Source organism: Somniosus microcephalus, chromosome 23, assembly GCF_052327205.1.
Source record: "Somniosus microcephalus isolate GS21.2 chromosome 23, FLI_Smic_1.0, whole genome shotgun sequence".
In the NCBI taxonomy this organism is placed as follows: domain Eukaryota; kingdom Metazoa; phylum Chordata; class Chondrichthyes; order Squaliformes; family Somniosidae; genus Somniosus; species Somniosus microcephalus.
Window position 1 is genome coordinate 11,945,712 of NC_141009.1, and position 15,297 is coordinate 11,961,008.

Genomic DNA, 15,297 nt, shown 5'->3' on the forward strand with positions numbered 1-15,297 from the left:
TGATCAGTAACAATTTAAGGGGAATTGCAATGATCGGTATTGCAGAATTTTTCAGTTGAAGGCTTGATGAGATTGCAAGTGACTTGAAATTTTAAAACTAACTGTACATGGAGTTGTAAGTGAGGTTCTAGTAATTCTTGTGTGATTGCAACAACTGTTTTTGACTTTTTGTAAATAGCTGGTAATTAGAAGGATTGTCATCAGTAACTTTTTTTTTAGAAAAAAGCAAATTGCTACAAAGATATTTTTGGAGGGAGGAGAGTAGAATGTTTGCTTATACAGGTACTATCATTGCTGATGACATCAGGAAGCTCTTTTGGAACTTTATTGACCCAAATAGTGCAAGGGCTGAGTTAACGTTGGTCAACAAAGTTATTAGCCCAGAATGTTTTGGTGACTGACACTTCAATTCTGTATGCTACCTTCATTTGGATTGGTAAACCCCTTCAAACCTGGTTCCTTGGTAACTTGTGAAATAAAATTAGTTTTTGGCTTTTTAATGTAGGAAGCTTGCTAAGATTTTTTGTCTACACATTGTTCCTGCATGAGTTGAATTTTATTTTGTTTTGATCCATAGCTCTTGTTTTCTTTGAGTTTCAGCAGCATTTTTTAAATGAATGAAAATGCTATAAATTCTGGTTCATTATTCACTATTCTCTCATCATAGAATCATAAAATTGATGGCACAGAAGGAGGCCATTCAGCCCATCATGTCTGTCCCGGCTGAAAAGGCTATCTCGCCTAATCCCACTTTCCAACTCTTGGTCCGTAACCTTATAGGTTAAGTGCATATCCAAGTGTGTAGAGGGCTCGGTCTCTGCTACCCTTTCAGACAGTGAGGTCCAGACTCCCACCACCCTCCGGGTGAAAAAATTCTCCTCCTCCTCTCCCCTCTAATCCTTCTACCAATTACTTTAGCTAATTATTTTACTTCAGGCCACTCGTCAACCTTTTCAGCTCTAGTGGGGAAAAACCTAAGTTAAGTTTCTCCATAATTGTAACCCCTCGTCCATGGTAATATCCGTGTGAATCTATGCTGATCCTTTTCCACTCCGTTTTTCAATCCTTCCTATAATAGGATCCAAAGATGTCTATACAGTATTCCAGCTGAAGGCTGACTATGGTCTTGTACCAGTTCAACGTTACTCCCTGCTTTTATATTCTATGCATTAAGATTAGGGTTGCAAAGGGGTGGAAAGTTTCCGGGAAATTTCCGGAAATTTTCCACGGGAAGTTTAGCTTGGGAATTTGGGGAATTTTGCCCAAAAAAGCACATGCTAGCATAATATTGTTTTTTTTGTATTTCTTTTTTTCCCACAGGTCCTCTCTTAAAATTACTAACAGAGATGGAATCTTAATTATTAAGGAATTTCTTAATCAATATATGTTTATCTTCTTACTTGGCTTGTTTTAATAATTACAAGTTTTGTGTGTGACTGTGAACAAATGTATCCTGATTGAGTGGATGAGTGATTAGCTCCCTCTATTTGTAATATTTGCATATCGAATTGTGATTGGCCTGCAGGCATCTGTAAGACTGCTATAGTTTTTTTAAGATCCAGGTTAGGGGTCCTGAGGGAAGTCATTTTGTTTTCTGCTGATGTTGTGATGATGCAGTAAGTAAATCAGACTTTATACCAAATAAACCAGTTACTTGTTGAACTCTGTTGTCCTTCAATTTAAAATATACAAAATAATACACTATTGGTGATGTAGCGTCGTGTGTGTACAGGTCATGCTTCCATCACATGGAGCATCAGCAAAAATGTACTCACCCTGTTGCAATCGTGCTGATCGACCGCAGTTCGACACAGAGATGAATGCCCTTTATTTCTCTGCATAGAACAATGCCACGTTTACCGTCGGATGTGTGGAAGCATTTTACCCCAGGCATTAAAGATGGAAAGACTGTGTACATGTGCAAACACTGTAGAAAGCCATATGTAAAGAATGCCACAAAGATGCAGCAGCATTTATCCAAATGCAACAACGTCACTCATATTACGTCTATTGGGTGCGCAGCTCATGGGCTTAACCTGCTCCTCAAGGACATCATGGGTTTGAGAACCATGGAAGCACTGTACAAGAGAGCCAAGCAAGTTGTTAAGTATGTCAGGGGAAAACAGGTAGTTGCAGCAACCTACAACTCCAAGCAAATGACAAAGAACAAGAACACCACACTGAAGCTGCCCAACAACACTAGATGGGGTGGTGTTGTCATAATGTACAACAGCCTTCTGGAGGGTAAGGAGTCGCTGCAAGAAATGGCAATATCCCAGTCTGGGGATATGGAAACCACCATCAAGAAAATACTGCTGGATGATGTGTTTTGGGAGAGAGTGGTTAGCAGCCTTAAACTACTCTCACCAGTAGCATCTGCAATTGCTCAGATTGAAGGAGATGACGCTGTCTTGTCAGATGTTCTCAGGCTTTTTACTGATTTAAAAGAACAAATCAGCATTGCCCTACCCACATCCCTGCTGCTCAAAGCAGAGGAGAAGGCAATTGTTCAATTCATACAGACGCATCAAGAATTTTGTGTCAAGCCGATTCATGCTGCAGCATACATGCTGGACCCAAAGCATGTTGGGAGACCAATACTTTCTGGAGAACAGATCAACAGCGCTTAGTGTGATTTCTACCCCCTCTCACCATCTCAATCTGGATGTGGGCAAAGTTCTGGGAAGTCTGGCAAAGTTCTCTACCAAGCAAGGTCTTTGGAATGGGGATGGGATATGGGAGTCATGCAAGCATATCAGTGCACATACCTGGTGGAAGGGACTTTGTGCATCTGAGGCCCTGTCACCTATTGCATCGGTGATACTCCAAATCCCACCTTCATCAGCGGCCTCTGAACGAAACTGGTCACTTTTTGGGAATACGCATACAAAGGTGCGCAACAGGCTGACTAACAAGAGAGTGGAGAAACTGGTGGCTATCCGGGCGAACCTACAACTTATTGAGCCAGATACAAAAGTGTCCACCACACAGCTAGACACTGACACAGAGGAGGAAATGGACACGTCAGAGCCAGAGTCAGAGAATCAGGAGGAGCAATGAGGAGTAGAAGACTCAGAAGACTCATGAGTAGAAGACTCAAAGGGACAAAATAAGGACAAATTACAGACTAAATAAGCTGACGCTCTTTTTATTTTATTTTAGATGGGTCTTTTTTGTGGGGGTTCAATAAAGTTCAAAATTATAACCTAAATAAAGTTTTGAAAGCCTGTTTTTATTTGTACGGAACAGTATGTCTATTTTGACGACAAAGATAATATAAGGGTCAGAGACAAAAACCATCAGTGTGCAAAAAAAACTCTAAATTCCCATGGAAAGTTTCCTCTTTTAAAAATTCCCAGAATTTTGCAACCCTACTTAAGATACAAAGCCAGGGATTTGTTTGTACTTTTTAAAGCTCTTATCTACTTAGCATTGCCACCTATATATAGGTCTACTCTTTTTATCATAGATGCATTTCGATCCCCTAATTCATTCAGTCTGCTGAATGCTTCAGGTTTCTTAATTTGATGGAAGCAGATGATAGTTCCTAGTAATTGTTTTTTTTCTATAAATGGTAATATTCAAGTATTACATGTAGCAAAAAAAATGCAAGAAATTTGTTGCTATTTTCACAACTATTTTGGAATGTGTTGCTCAGAAGATAAGAGCTTTAAAAAGTACAAACAAATCCCTGGCTACATACACAAAAGACAAATGAGGGGTTTTTATAGAGTAAAGAGGGAGAAACTATTTCTGTTGGCAGGAGGGTCGGTAACAAGAGGTCACAGATTTAAGGTAATTAACAAAAGAATCAGAGGGGAGATGAGAAGTTGTTTTAGGCAGCGAGCCGTTGTGATCCGGAATGCATTGCCTGGAAGAGTGTTGGAAGCAGATTCCGTAGTAATTTTCAAATGGGAATTGGATAAATACTGGAAGGGGAAAAAAAATACAGGGCTATGGATAAAGAGCAGGGGAATGGGACGAATTGGATCGCTCTTTCAAAGAGCCGGCACAGGCACCATGGGCCGAATGGCCTCTTTCTGTGCTATATAATTCTACGACTTAGATTTGCCTTTGCTGATATTTATTGGAATCTGATGCTTCAGCTATTTATATTGGACAGAGGGAAGAGTGGTGCTGTTTGTATCAAATCCACTTACCATACTCTTGCTGTTAATGTAGTTGTGTGTGTACACAATCTGTACCCAAAATTCCACCCAAAAATACCCGTAATCGTAATCTAATACAAAGTCAACATTACAAATGTATCCATCATGAACATACAGAAACATATTAAAAGGGTGATGAGAAAGGTAAAGAGAGATGTAGAAAAAACATTTGTGTGGAGGACATGGACCAGTTGGCCCGAATGACCTGTTTCTGTGCCGTAAATTCTATGTAATAGTTGTAAGGGCAAAACGTAACAGTAAGAGATGTTTTCAGTACTTCTACTGCAAGAGGGCAGTAAGAGAAGGAGCAAGAACCATAAAAGATTGAAATGGACTTGAAACTGAAGACTAGCGCAGATAGTCAATATTCTGAATGAGTATTTCTTCCAAATATTCAAAAGGGTAGACATAAGCAACATACCTTCCCCAAAGAGTGATAACCTAGTGGCTCGTGTGGAGCAGAAATTCTGGCATGGCCTATTTCTGTACTGTAAATACTTTGTAACACTTTGTAAAATTAATGACTTTGATGTAAATGAGATGGAAGTTCCAGAAAAGCTAACTGGGCCTAAAATGAATTGCTGATCCCATCGCCACCCCACCCCCCTTCCTGGCTGCACACACGGGCTGAACCTGAGAATATAATGACCTGGAGCTGAGCTTTTAATCCTACATTCAGTCAGTCACCACACCACTTAGATCCACCTGGAATATCACCTGGCTTCATCCCTACCTTGCACCTCGAAGCCTGATTTCTCAACAATCTCTCCAGCTTTCTTTTGCACGCTACATGATCTCCAACTGTTCCAAATCTCTGTTTCTTGTATCCTATTTCATACTAAATCCTGTACAACTATTGTTCCTGTGCTCTCTGAACTCTGTTGGCTTCCCTTACCCCAGTGTATGAACTTCAAAATCCCCCTCCTCAATTTCATGTTTTCACTTCACCTTTCCTTTGCTGTCTTCTTGAGCCCTCCATCCCAGCTTGCACTTTCTGGTCTACTGTTGTGTTTCCATGCCATGGTTGTTCGTAGAGCCTCCAGTCACCATTCCCCTCCACACTGGACTTCCCAAACTTTTCTCCCACTTCTGCCATCCTTGTTCAAGTGCCTTGGGATGTTTTATTATGTGAAAGGCACTATGTACTGTATATGAAAGTTGTTAGGTTATTTTTAAAGTCCCAAATTAGCTAGGTCTCATCTTCAGTAGATTTCCTCAAGTCTGTGTTGGGCAATTTGAATATATTTGCTTTAAATATGCATAGAAATGAGAATCAGTGCTAGATGCTACTTTAGAACGAAGGGCATTAGTAAATTCCTTAAAACTGAATGCTCTGGAATGATTATATCTATTTTAATATATTGTTTTACAGATTTCAGTATCTGTCAAGCCCAAGGAATGGGACTCTGAACTGACTGTTTTTGTGTCAGTAGAAATCTATACTTGGGACAGAAATGGCAAATTCATTTTCCGGTAACACTAAATGTGATTCGCAGCTGTAAATGTGTGTAGATTCTCCTAATCACTTTTGCGCTTCATTGCAGATAATATCCCAGAGGATTTAAGGGATGCTTTCTACACAGACCAGTATGAACAGGAGCACATTAAACCACCCGTCATCAAACTGCTGCTGTCAAGTGAACTCTATTGTCGCGTCTGCAGCTTAATTTTGAAAGGGGATCAGGTGGCCGCCTTGCAGGGTCACCAGCCTGTCACTCAAGCATTATCTCGCAAAGGCATTTACGTCATGGAGAGTGATGATGTACCGGTTTCAGAATCAGACCTCACACAGTGTCCAGTCAAAATGGTGAGTGAGAGAAATTCTGCTTTTTCCACAGACATTTGAGTTTTATTTTAATTGTTTATATTGGTGGCTATCTAGTATTTCTGAGCAAATTTGGTTATCATTTCATGAATTCTTAAATTAGCTTCCTGTCAGAAAAAGCAAAATAATGCATAGCAGAGAAACAACTGTCCTGTATGTAATTATATGTCAATTTCATTATACTAAAGTCTTTTGGTATACAGGAAACTCTCGTTTAAACGGCACCTAAATATCCGGAATTCTCTATTAACCGGCAAAATTCATACTCCGAAAACATCTCAATAACTGGAAATGTTGCCGAGTCAGAGTCCAAGTCTCCCGCAGTGGCCGAGTTAGTCAGTGGGGGTAGTTCTCCAAACTGCCACTACTCGGCTTCTTGGCGCTGTAGGAAGTCCGAACACCTCAATCACAGGAGTCTGACTCTTTGTTTGTTAAAAATAGCCTCGGTAGATAACCCTCTCCGTCATCCGGAATTTTTAATCAACCGGCACCATCCTGGTTCCGTTGGTGCCGGATACCAGAGAGTTTCCTGTAAGTGCTTTAATTGTACCACAGTCTTGGTTTAAAATATGATCAGAAAGTAATTTTTGGGGGATGAGTAGAAATTTGTCACATTGAATACAATGAAGCAGTGAATATTTTAAGTGTGTGGTGGTAGTCGTTTGTGTACTCAAAGTTGAGCACTCTTTTTGGAAAGGGAATTGGTGTGGATATGTGTGCTGATGACTATTACGGCCAATCTGAGAGGAAACCTCTCCTGAATGTTTCACAGACTAACGCAGTCTTCTGTGGTTCATAGGCTGTTGCTGGTCACATTTCTGCTGTTGCCATTTTTCCTTCAAGAGATCCACACACTGATGCCCATACCAGCTGACACTACCGCGTATCGCTTGTACGATGAGTTGAGCGTGTCCTTGTATCTGTTGGTGCCCACCCTGCTTCACGTTTAGGGCAGGGACCTAAATGTGTTACTCTTGAGTTCTCTCCGTGAACTGGCTTAACCAGTGGTATAGCGGGAGACCAGGGAAAGAAATGGGTTCCTGCTGCTGTCGGCAGCATGGACGCCCATAAGCTTATATTTGCTAGTGCTGCCGATTGTGTTAGACCTGCATGGTCGGAGATGATGCCACTGCAATAATGTAAAATTGCCTACTGTTTGCTGCTTGTGTCACCATGATGATCTCTGCACTTGCTCTTTTTGTATTTAAAATGAACAGAATGTTGGAATAGGGACCAATTTCTGAAATCTGTTGGAAATACTTTGAAGTGGTTTATGATTTACATTCCTTATTTCTGTCTATGTCATGGGCAATATTCTTACTCTTAAATCAAACCTCTAGTGAGATTTTTCTTAACTATTTTGCATATGTCATTTATTGCTATTGTTTTCAATTATTCCCTTCCTCAAGCCAGTTTCATGTCATAAATGTTTGTGCTGCCCCTGCAAATAATAGCACTGAAATTTAAAAGCTCGCTCGCTCTCTTCTATTGTAATCTGACAGGATGAATTGTTAAAATAAAGATTTAAGGAACTGAGAATTTTGTAGAGTGGCCTCTATTCAACTACAATAATTATGTCCAGACATTGCAGTAAATGGCCTTATTCAGGATGCTCTACAACACTTACACAATTATCAAAAGCTCGCATTGATGCCAGTATCCTTTCATCAGTTCATCAACGCACTGAGTAGGAGATAGGAGCGAGAAGCCACTAATGATGAACAAGCCTTTCACGTTTTTCAATGCCACTGAGCCTCAGCATTTCCTTGGGGTGTATTAATGTTGGAAAAGCTAGTGCTGAGCTTTGGTAGAGCGATGCTTTTGGCACATACATACTAATTGAGGTTATAAAACTGCTTTACTCTCTTCCCAACCAACCGTCTCATTTAGTTCATTGCACTTACTGCAAAGTTTTTATTGTGTCATTGCTCTCAGATTGCTGTAAACTAAATGAGTTTTTAATGATTTGACTACCAAATGCTTATTGCATTGTATCTTTCATGTGTAATTTTTAACGTCATCCATGTGAAATGTTGGATGCAGAAGCAAAAAAGGAGTACCATGCAAACCTAAGTATAAATATAATGGTACAAATATAGATTAAAAAAATCTGAGAATGCTGGAAATTTGAAACAAAAGCAGAAAATGCTGGAAATACACAACAGGCCATCAGCATCTGTAAAGAGAAAAGGCAGATTAACATTTCATCAAAGCTGGGAACTGAAAGACAAGCACCTATTTTAGTATGGTTGAGGAGGGGAAAGAAATAACATACTGCACTCGAGTTAATGGTTGAGTGATCTGCAAACTGCTTAATAGAAAAACAGGGAACTGTTGGATGATATTAAATCACTTCAGTGAGGCAATGAAAAGACACTAGAAGAACAAAGCATGTGAAAATAATTAAGATGGCGCATCTGTTATTTCTTTCCTCTTTCAACCCTACTAAAATGCTTGTATACAGATCTGACAAAGGATCCATACCTAAATCATTAGCCTGTTTTTCCTCTACATGTTGATGGACCTACTGTGTATTTCCAGCATTTTGTGTACCTATAATATGTATTTTAAGCTCTGTTTTACAATTTGTAACCATCGTTGTGAAGAGTTCAGAGCTTATAGCTGTTGACTTCAACAATACAACTTGGGAAATAGGGAAAGTTGGGGACACTGGTATTGGAACCTGTCTTGTCCAGCAGAATGTGCTGAATTTGAGCACTGATGTTTTCAGATATCTGAAGCTGTACTTGAACATTATTCCATTTGTGTTTGCAGAGGATCTCAGCATTACTAGTGACGCACAAAACCTAGTGGTTTTATAAAAGTAATTTACTAATCTACTGTTTCTGCCTCTACAGAATGCCCACATGGCTTTGATTGATGCACTGATGATGGCTTACACAGTAGAGATGATCAGCATTGAAAAGGTAGTGGCCTCTGTGAAGCGTTTTTCCACATTCAGTGCCTCAAAGGAATTACCATATGATCTGGAAGATGCCATGGTGTTCTGGGTAAATAAGGTAAGTGTGCAAAACCTTTGCTGCTTTACGTAGATACCTTGTGTTTTTTACCCTCCATGTTCAGTCCCACCCAATTAAACCTTCACTCAGTGGCAGCTCTCTCGCCTCTGACTCCGAACTGTGCGAATTCAAGCACCACTCCAGAGACTTCAGCACATAATCTAAGCTGTCGCTTCACTACAGTACTGAGGGAGTGCACTTTGTTGATGGTGCCGTCTTTTGGATGAGACGTGAAGCTGAGGCCCCGTCTGTCGCCTTAGATTCTCCTGGTGTTCTGGCTAATAGTTATCCCTCAACCAACACCACTAAAACAGGAAAATAAAAACTGCAGTTGCTGGAAATCGGAAACAAAAGCAGAAAATGCTGAAAAACACATAGCAGGTTAGACAACATCTGGAGAGAGCAGATGAGTTAATGATGACTGGCAATTTGATGTGCTTTATTTTTAATTACTCCTTTTTTAAAATCAGATATTTTATTATTCGTTCCTGTAACCTTTTCTGTTCCCAGAGTTATCTTTCGGTACTTTGATCTTTGCTCTCATCCTTTTTTCTTTTCTTTGGGTTACTATTATATCCTATCTGAAACCTCCTCCCCCTCAGTAGTTAAATCCTTTCTATAGTCCTGTGTATCCTTTCCACTAGGACCTTGCTCGCCGCTATGCATTCACTTTCCTGATCTGTTTCTCCCTATGTTAATTAGCACAAGGCTTAGATAGTAATCCGGAGATTGCTGCCCTCGAGGTTCTGCTTTTTAATTTAGTTCCTAGCTCTCGATGCTCCCTTAGAAAGACCTAATCCCTGTTCTTTATGTTGTTGGTTCTGACACCAACTATTCCAGGAACTCGGAAGTTGGGTGGGTGGGAGGGTTAAAGAAGACTGCCTACTTGCACAGTATTTTTTCGTGCTTCCATTTCTACCTGTCTTATTTTCCACCTCCTAAGCTTTTCACATGTTCTGTGTCCCTTTTAATGTCTTTAACTTCTTTGATTTCTCTCATCATGCCTTCTGTTGTCTCCTGCCATTTAACCATCTCCAGATGTCCACTGAAGCACTTGCATCTCATTGTATTTTTCTTGTGTGTGTGTGTGTGTTTTTTCCTTTGTTCTATTCCTGTTTAAATACACTGTGTGCATTATCTCCAGTTCTAATGAAGGGTCCACACCTCAAACATCAATTAATTTGTTCTCTCTGTGGATGCTGCCTAACTGCTGAGTATTTCCAGCATTTTCTGTTTTTGTTCTACTAAAACATTATCTGTCCATTTATCTTGTATGCTCATTGAAACGTATAAAATTCTTTAGAGGGCTTGACGGGGTAGATGCTGAGAGGCTGTTTCCCCTGGCTGGAGAAGCTAGAACTAGGAGTCATAGTCTCAGGATAAGGGGTTGGCCATTTAAGACTGAGAATGAGGAGAAATTTCTTCGCTCGGGGTTGTGAACCTTTGAAATTCTCTGCCCCATAGAGCTGTGGATGCTCAGTTGATGAGTATATTCAAGACATTAGAGCGATAGGCACTAAGGGAATCAAGGGATATGGGGATAGGGTGGGAAAGTGGAGTTGATGTAGAAGTTCAGCCATGATCTTATTGAATGGCGGGGCAGGCTTGAAGGGCCGAATGGCCTACTCCTGCTCCGATTTCTTATGTTATGTTCTTATACTGTTTGCGGGACCTTGCTGTGCACAAATTGGCGCGCTCATTTGCCTACATTACAAAAGTGACAACACTTCAAGAGTACTGCATTGGCTACTTTGCAACGTCCGGAGGGCGTGAAAGGTGCTATATAAATGCAAGTTTGCTTGGTGTTTCTCTTTTTTTCTAAAGATGTAAAACAAAAACACAAATGCTGTCAATCTGAAATAAAACCAAAAAATACTGGAAATGAAAAGGCACCAGAATCTAGCAAAAACAATAGAATACAAGTCAGAAAAAGTCATGATCAAACTGTTCAGTGCTCTGGTCAGACCACACCTAGAGCACTTGGTCCAGTTCTGATCAAGATACGAGGGAGACATTCACACACTGGAGGCAATTCAGTTTTTCAATTTTCCAATGTTAAAAATACAGAAAAAGTTGACACTTAAATGAAATTTAGAAAATAAATGAAATTTAATTTCTAAATTAGGAACGATCAAAAGCATAGATTTTGCCATGCACTTAATAATACTTATTCTTGTTGTGTTGCTGTGTTATGTAAAGATGTAGTTACTCCCATGTTTGCTTAGCAACATAGAATAGCTACCTGTCACATTGTTCAGCAACCGATAGCAACAGTGAATAATAACAGGAGATCGCTGGTCCAATAAGCATTCAGCCTGCTCGCTCTCAATTGGCAAAAGGCCAGTTTGTTGGTCAGCTGACTCCATAAAATCGCAGTGATAAAAATGCATGGATGACATTAGAGGACACACACATGAAATGCTTCTTGCTGGAGTTCTTCATTAAATCGGAAGTAGTTATTTTTCTGATTGCAATACTGTTATGAATTGGAGGTTAATTTGGTCAGATAATATAGATCTAGCTGTCTGTTAGGATTACGTACAGTAATATTTTTGTCAGCTCACACAAAATTGATAAATAATTCATGACTTAAGTGCAGGAGGCACAAGCTTTTAAATGAGCATTTCCAGGTTCTTTATATTTCCCATGAGAAGCTGAATTAGTGAAAGATTGTGGAGAATGGAACCCACCCTATCCAGCTCAATACCTGGTGGATGATTTGTTTGCTGAAAACTCTGCTTGTTTAGTGGTTGGCTATGATTGGGAATCACTGAAATTCCTGGTGGCTATAAATCACGTGGATCTGACAAGTGCTCGGAAACGTTGACGCTTATTAAAGCTGACTCCGCATTCTTAGGTGGTTGGTTTTATTATTGAGAGCAGAGCCACAGGCCCAATATTGTACCAGAAATGACCTTGAATGTATGATTTGATGTTTTTTAACTAGAAAAACTATTTAAAAAAAAAAATTAAAAAAATTAAATCCTAACTATTCTGTGTTATTTATGGCATCTGCATTAAAAGGAAAGACTTGCGTTTACACAGCGCTTTTCACGACCTCAGGATGTTCCAAAACGCTTTTCAGCCAATTAAGTATTTTTGAGTGTAGTCACTGTTCTAATGTAGGAAACGCGGCAGCCCATTTGCACACAGCAAGCTCCCATAAACAGTAATGTGATAATGACCAGATAATCTGTTTTAGTGATGTTGGTTGAGGGATAAATATTGGCCAGGACACCTGCTCTTCAAAATAGTGTAATGGAATCTTTTACATCCACCTGAGAGAGCAGATGGGGCTTCGTTTAACGTTTCATCCGAAAGTGCCGCACTCCCTCAGTACTGCACTGTTGTGTCAGCCTAGATTTTTGTGCTAAAGTCTCTCGAGTGGGACTTGAACCCACAACCTTCTGACTCGGAGGCGAGAGTGGTAGCATTTGAGCCACGGCTGAATGCAGAAACTGCACGAACGCCAAGCGTGAAGCTATAGATTGAAGGTGGTGGTTATGTAGAATGCCCCACTCTACATCGGATTCTTTCAAATTGCACACATTCAGTGCAGTGGTTGAATCGCCAAAATTTGACCTCCTACATGGTCTTCATTGGGGCAGTGAAATTCTTCCTCCTTTCAATTATTCAAAGCCAGTGTTTCTTCATGTGTCTTGGGTCCAAGCAGCAGTGATCTCCTCTTGCCTTTAGTTCCACTTTTAGTCCCTTTTTATCAACTGACATTGATGGCCTCACTATATTCTCTGATCTCAAATGGAGATCCCACAGCTCCTGTATTGCCAAAGCTGTCTCCAAAAATGATTTGTGTTGCCAAAGGTTTCTTTTCCCTTTAATGTATTTTAAAGGTCTACAAAGGAAAGAGAGAGAGAGCTACCTTTTTGGAATTTTACCAGTATCAGCATCCTTAGCTAAAAGGCCACGAGGTGGAGAATCTTTTGATAGGGCACAGGCCAGAAAAAAGTTTGAAAACTATAGTTAGATAGTTTTTGGTGCTATTTATTAAAGATGGACATGTTGCTTGAGTAAGCTGCAGGTGAAGCTGGTCTTAAATTATAAAAAACAAAATATTCTGCTCCTCGGCTTCAGAATTTTGCTCCAAGTGTCCACCCTTGTGGTGGCAATGCTTTCATCATGCTGCTGCCCCTTCCTCGGCACCCCTGGCCTGCTTTCCATCTAAAAAATATCTTCACAGTCACTTCAGCTATGGCCTTTATCCCTTTGCCTAATCCTCCTTTCCACCACCATTACTATTGTGCTCTCAACTGGTGCCTGGTCAATACTCGGGGCCTGGCCATGGGAGTTGGACTTCCTGTTAGCATTTTATTGCTTCTCTCCTCTGCCCCGCTCTCTTCACCACCCCCCCCCCCCCCCGGTTGCCTTAGACCTTAGTAATCCCACAATCTGATCCCCTCCAGTTCAGCTGCTCCAAAACTTCCACACCCCAATGTCCCAACCCCTCCCAGTAACCCCAGTATACTGTCTGATTGTCCTCAGACCCCAGCCCCTCCCCTGGTTCTCCCAGTCTTCAGAATTCCCGCTCCCCACTCGCGCACGCCCCCTCCACCTAGTGTTCATAGCTCACCCAGCCTTTCATGCTACTGGAAAAGGCCTCTCTGACTGTTAGTTAAACCGAGTGTTTGCAGAGCCCACTGATTCCAATCCCCCCTCGTAACAATTATTATCAGATTAAGCTGTAGCATCCTTGCCTTCCTTGCAGCCCTATCTGCCGGTTTCCTTCTACACTCCAGCCTTCACACGTCTCCTTATTCTAGCCACAGCACTACTTCCATTCCCCTGCCCTTGCAAACTCCTTTCTGGCCTGACTCTCAGCCCCATTTGCTTGCTGAATAGCCTAGTTTGCAGCGCTTGTCTGACGGCACCTCTCCCACCACCACCACCTGCAACTCTGTGTGCACTGCCTTTCATCTTCCTGTGTACCTTGGGCCTTGAAAAACATGTGACATAGACATGGAGCGCATCAGTAAAGGTGTGTAAGTAGCTGCCGTACAGCCATTGGAGAGGTACAAAGACAGGGAAGGAGAGACTCGTTGAAAGAGACACAAACAAGGGGGAGGAAGGGAGGAAAGTTTGACAGAGTGATACAATAGGGAAAAGGCTGAAAGACAGACAGAGCAACTCCAAAAGGATTAGAGAATGGGAAAGGAGCAGAAAGGCTGGAAGACAAATCATTTCTGTGCATGCAACTACCATGAAAAACCATAGTATATTGTATACATTATTAGGAAAAGTGCACCTGTTAAATATAGTGTATCGGCAACTCACTGAGCACTGGCTGAGGTGATCACAATATATTTAAAAATATCACAATATATAACTAAAACTTTATCCTCTATAGCGCAGCCTTAAACAGTTTAATTCAGATGCATTATTTTACAAATGTCCAGCATGGTTTAAAATGTATAATCTCTTTCCGTTCCCACATGTATTCCCCATTCTACTTCAGAGCGACCCTTTGTGAATAATTAGGCTGCGTTTTTTTTCTGAGCGAAGTCCAAAGATTTGCTCTTGATTGTATTTTTATGTACAAAACACATTTAAAAAAAGCTTGCCCATTATTGCATGCTGGAAATTTAAAAAAAAAAGACTCTCGGTTTAAAAAAAAGTTTTAATTTCTCCTCAGTCGCTAGTTTTGTATGTTAGGAATACAACACATGTTTTATTTTCTCGCTGCCCCACTCCTCCATGACTCTTCTACCTACACCTATTCATTCCCATTTAAGATAAAAATCTTTGCTGTATTTTTGCCGTTTCAGGTGAACTTAAAAATGAGAGAGATTACAGAAAAGGAACTCAAACTTAAACAGCAGATTGTCGAGAGTCCAAGTCACCAAAAGGTAAGTGTAATGGGTTTATCAAGTTGTTGCTGCTTGTTTAGTCTTTTAAATGCAACTTTCCTCAAATTTTACTTATAATATCATTTAATAAATTACTATAAGTCAAGCAATCAACTGCTTCATAAACTTGTTGAATGATTAATACATATCGCTCTTTATCATTTAGTGTTTAATAAAAGCAAGAAACTCGGATGTGGTTTAAAAAGTGTATAATTTGTTTTTCAGTTAACTAGATGGAGCCTTCAACACATAGCTACTTGGGTTTATCCCTGAACCTGCACAGTTGGCAGATTTAATAATAACTGCAAAAAAAAGCTCAGTTACCATTCATTTCCTCCTATATATTGGAACTCTGCAGTTTTTTTCTTTTGACTTGACATTGCACTGCTCAATCCATGTGCTGCCTGTGCCAAAATGTCAAT

The 15,297-nt window shown here is 40.4% G+C and overlaps 1 protein-coding gene across 5 annotated transcripts in view; it reads left to right on the plus strand.

Annotated features, from left to right (window-relative positions):
* The window catches only part of camsap1b (calmodulin regulated spectrin-associated protein 1b), a 129,133-nt gene that overhangs the window by 54,220 nt on the left and 59,616 nt on the right, over positions 1-15,297 (plus strand). For all 5 annotated transcript variants that reach the window (XM_085965388.1, XM_085965386.1, XM_085965385.1 and 2 more), the window contains exons 2-4: positions 5,714-5,976; positions 8,853-9,014; positions 14,795-14,875. In XM_085965388.1, the coding sequence (XP_085821514.1) occupies positions 5,714-5,976; positions 8,853-9,014; positions 14,795-14,875 (506 nt within the window). The remainder of the gene's footprint in view (positions 1-5,713; positions 5,977-8,852; positions 9,015-14,794; positions 14,876-15,297) is intronic.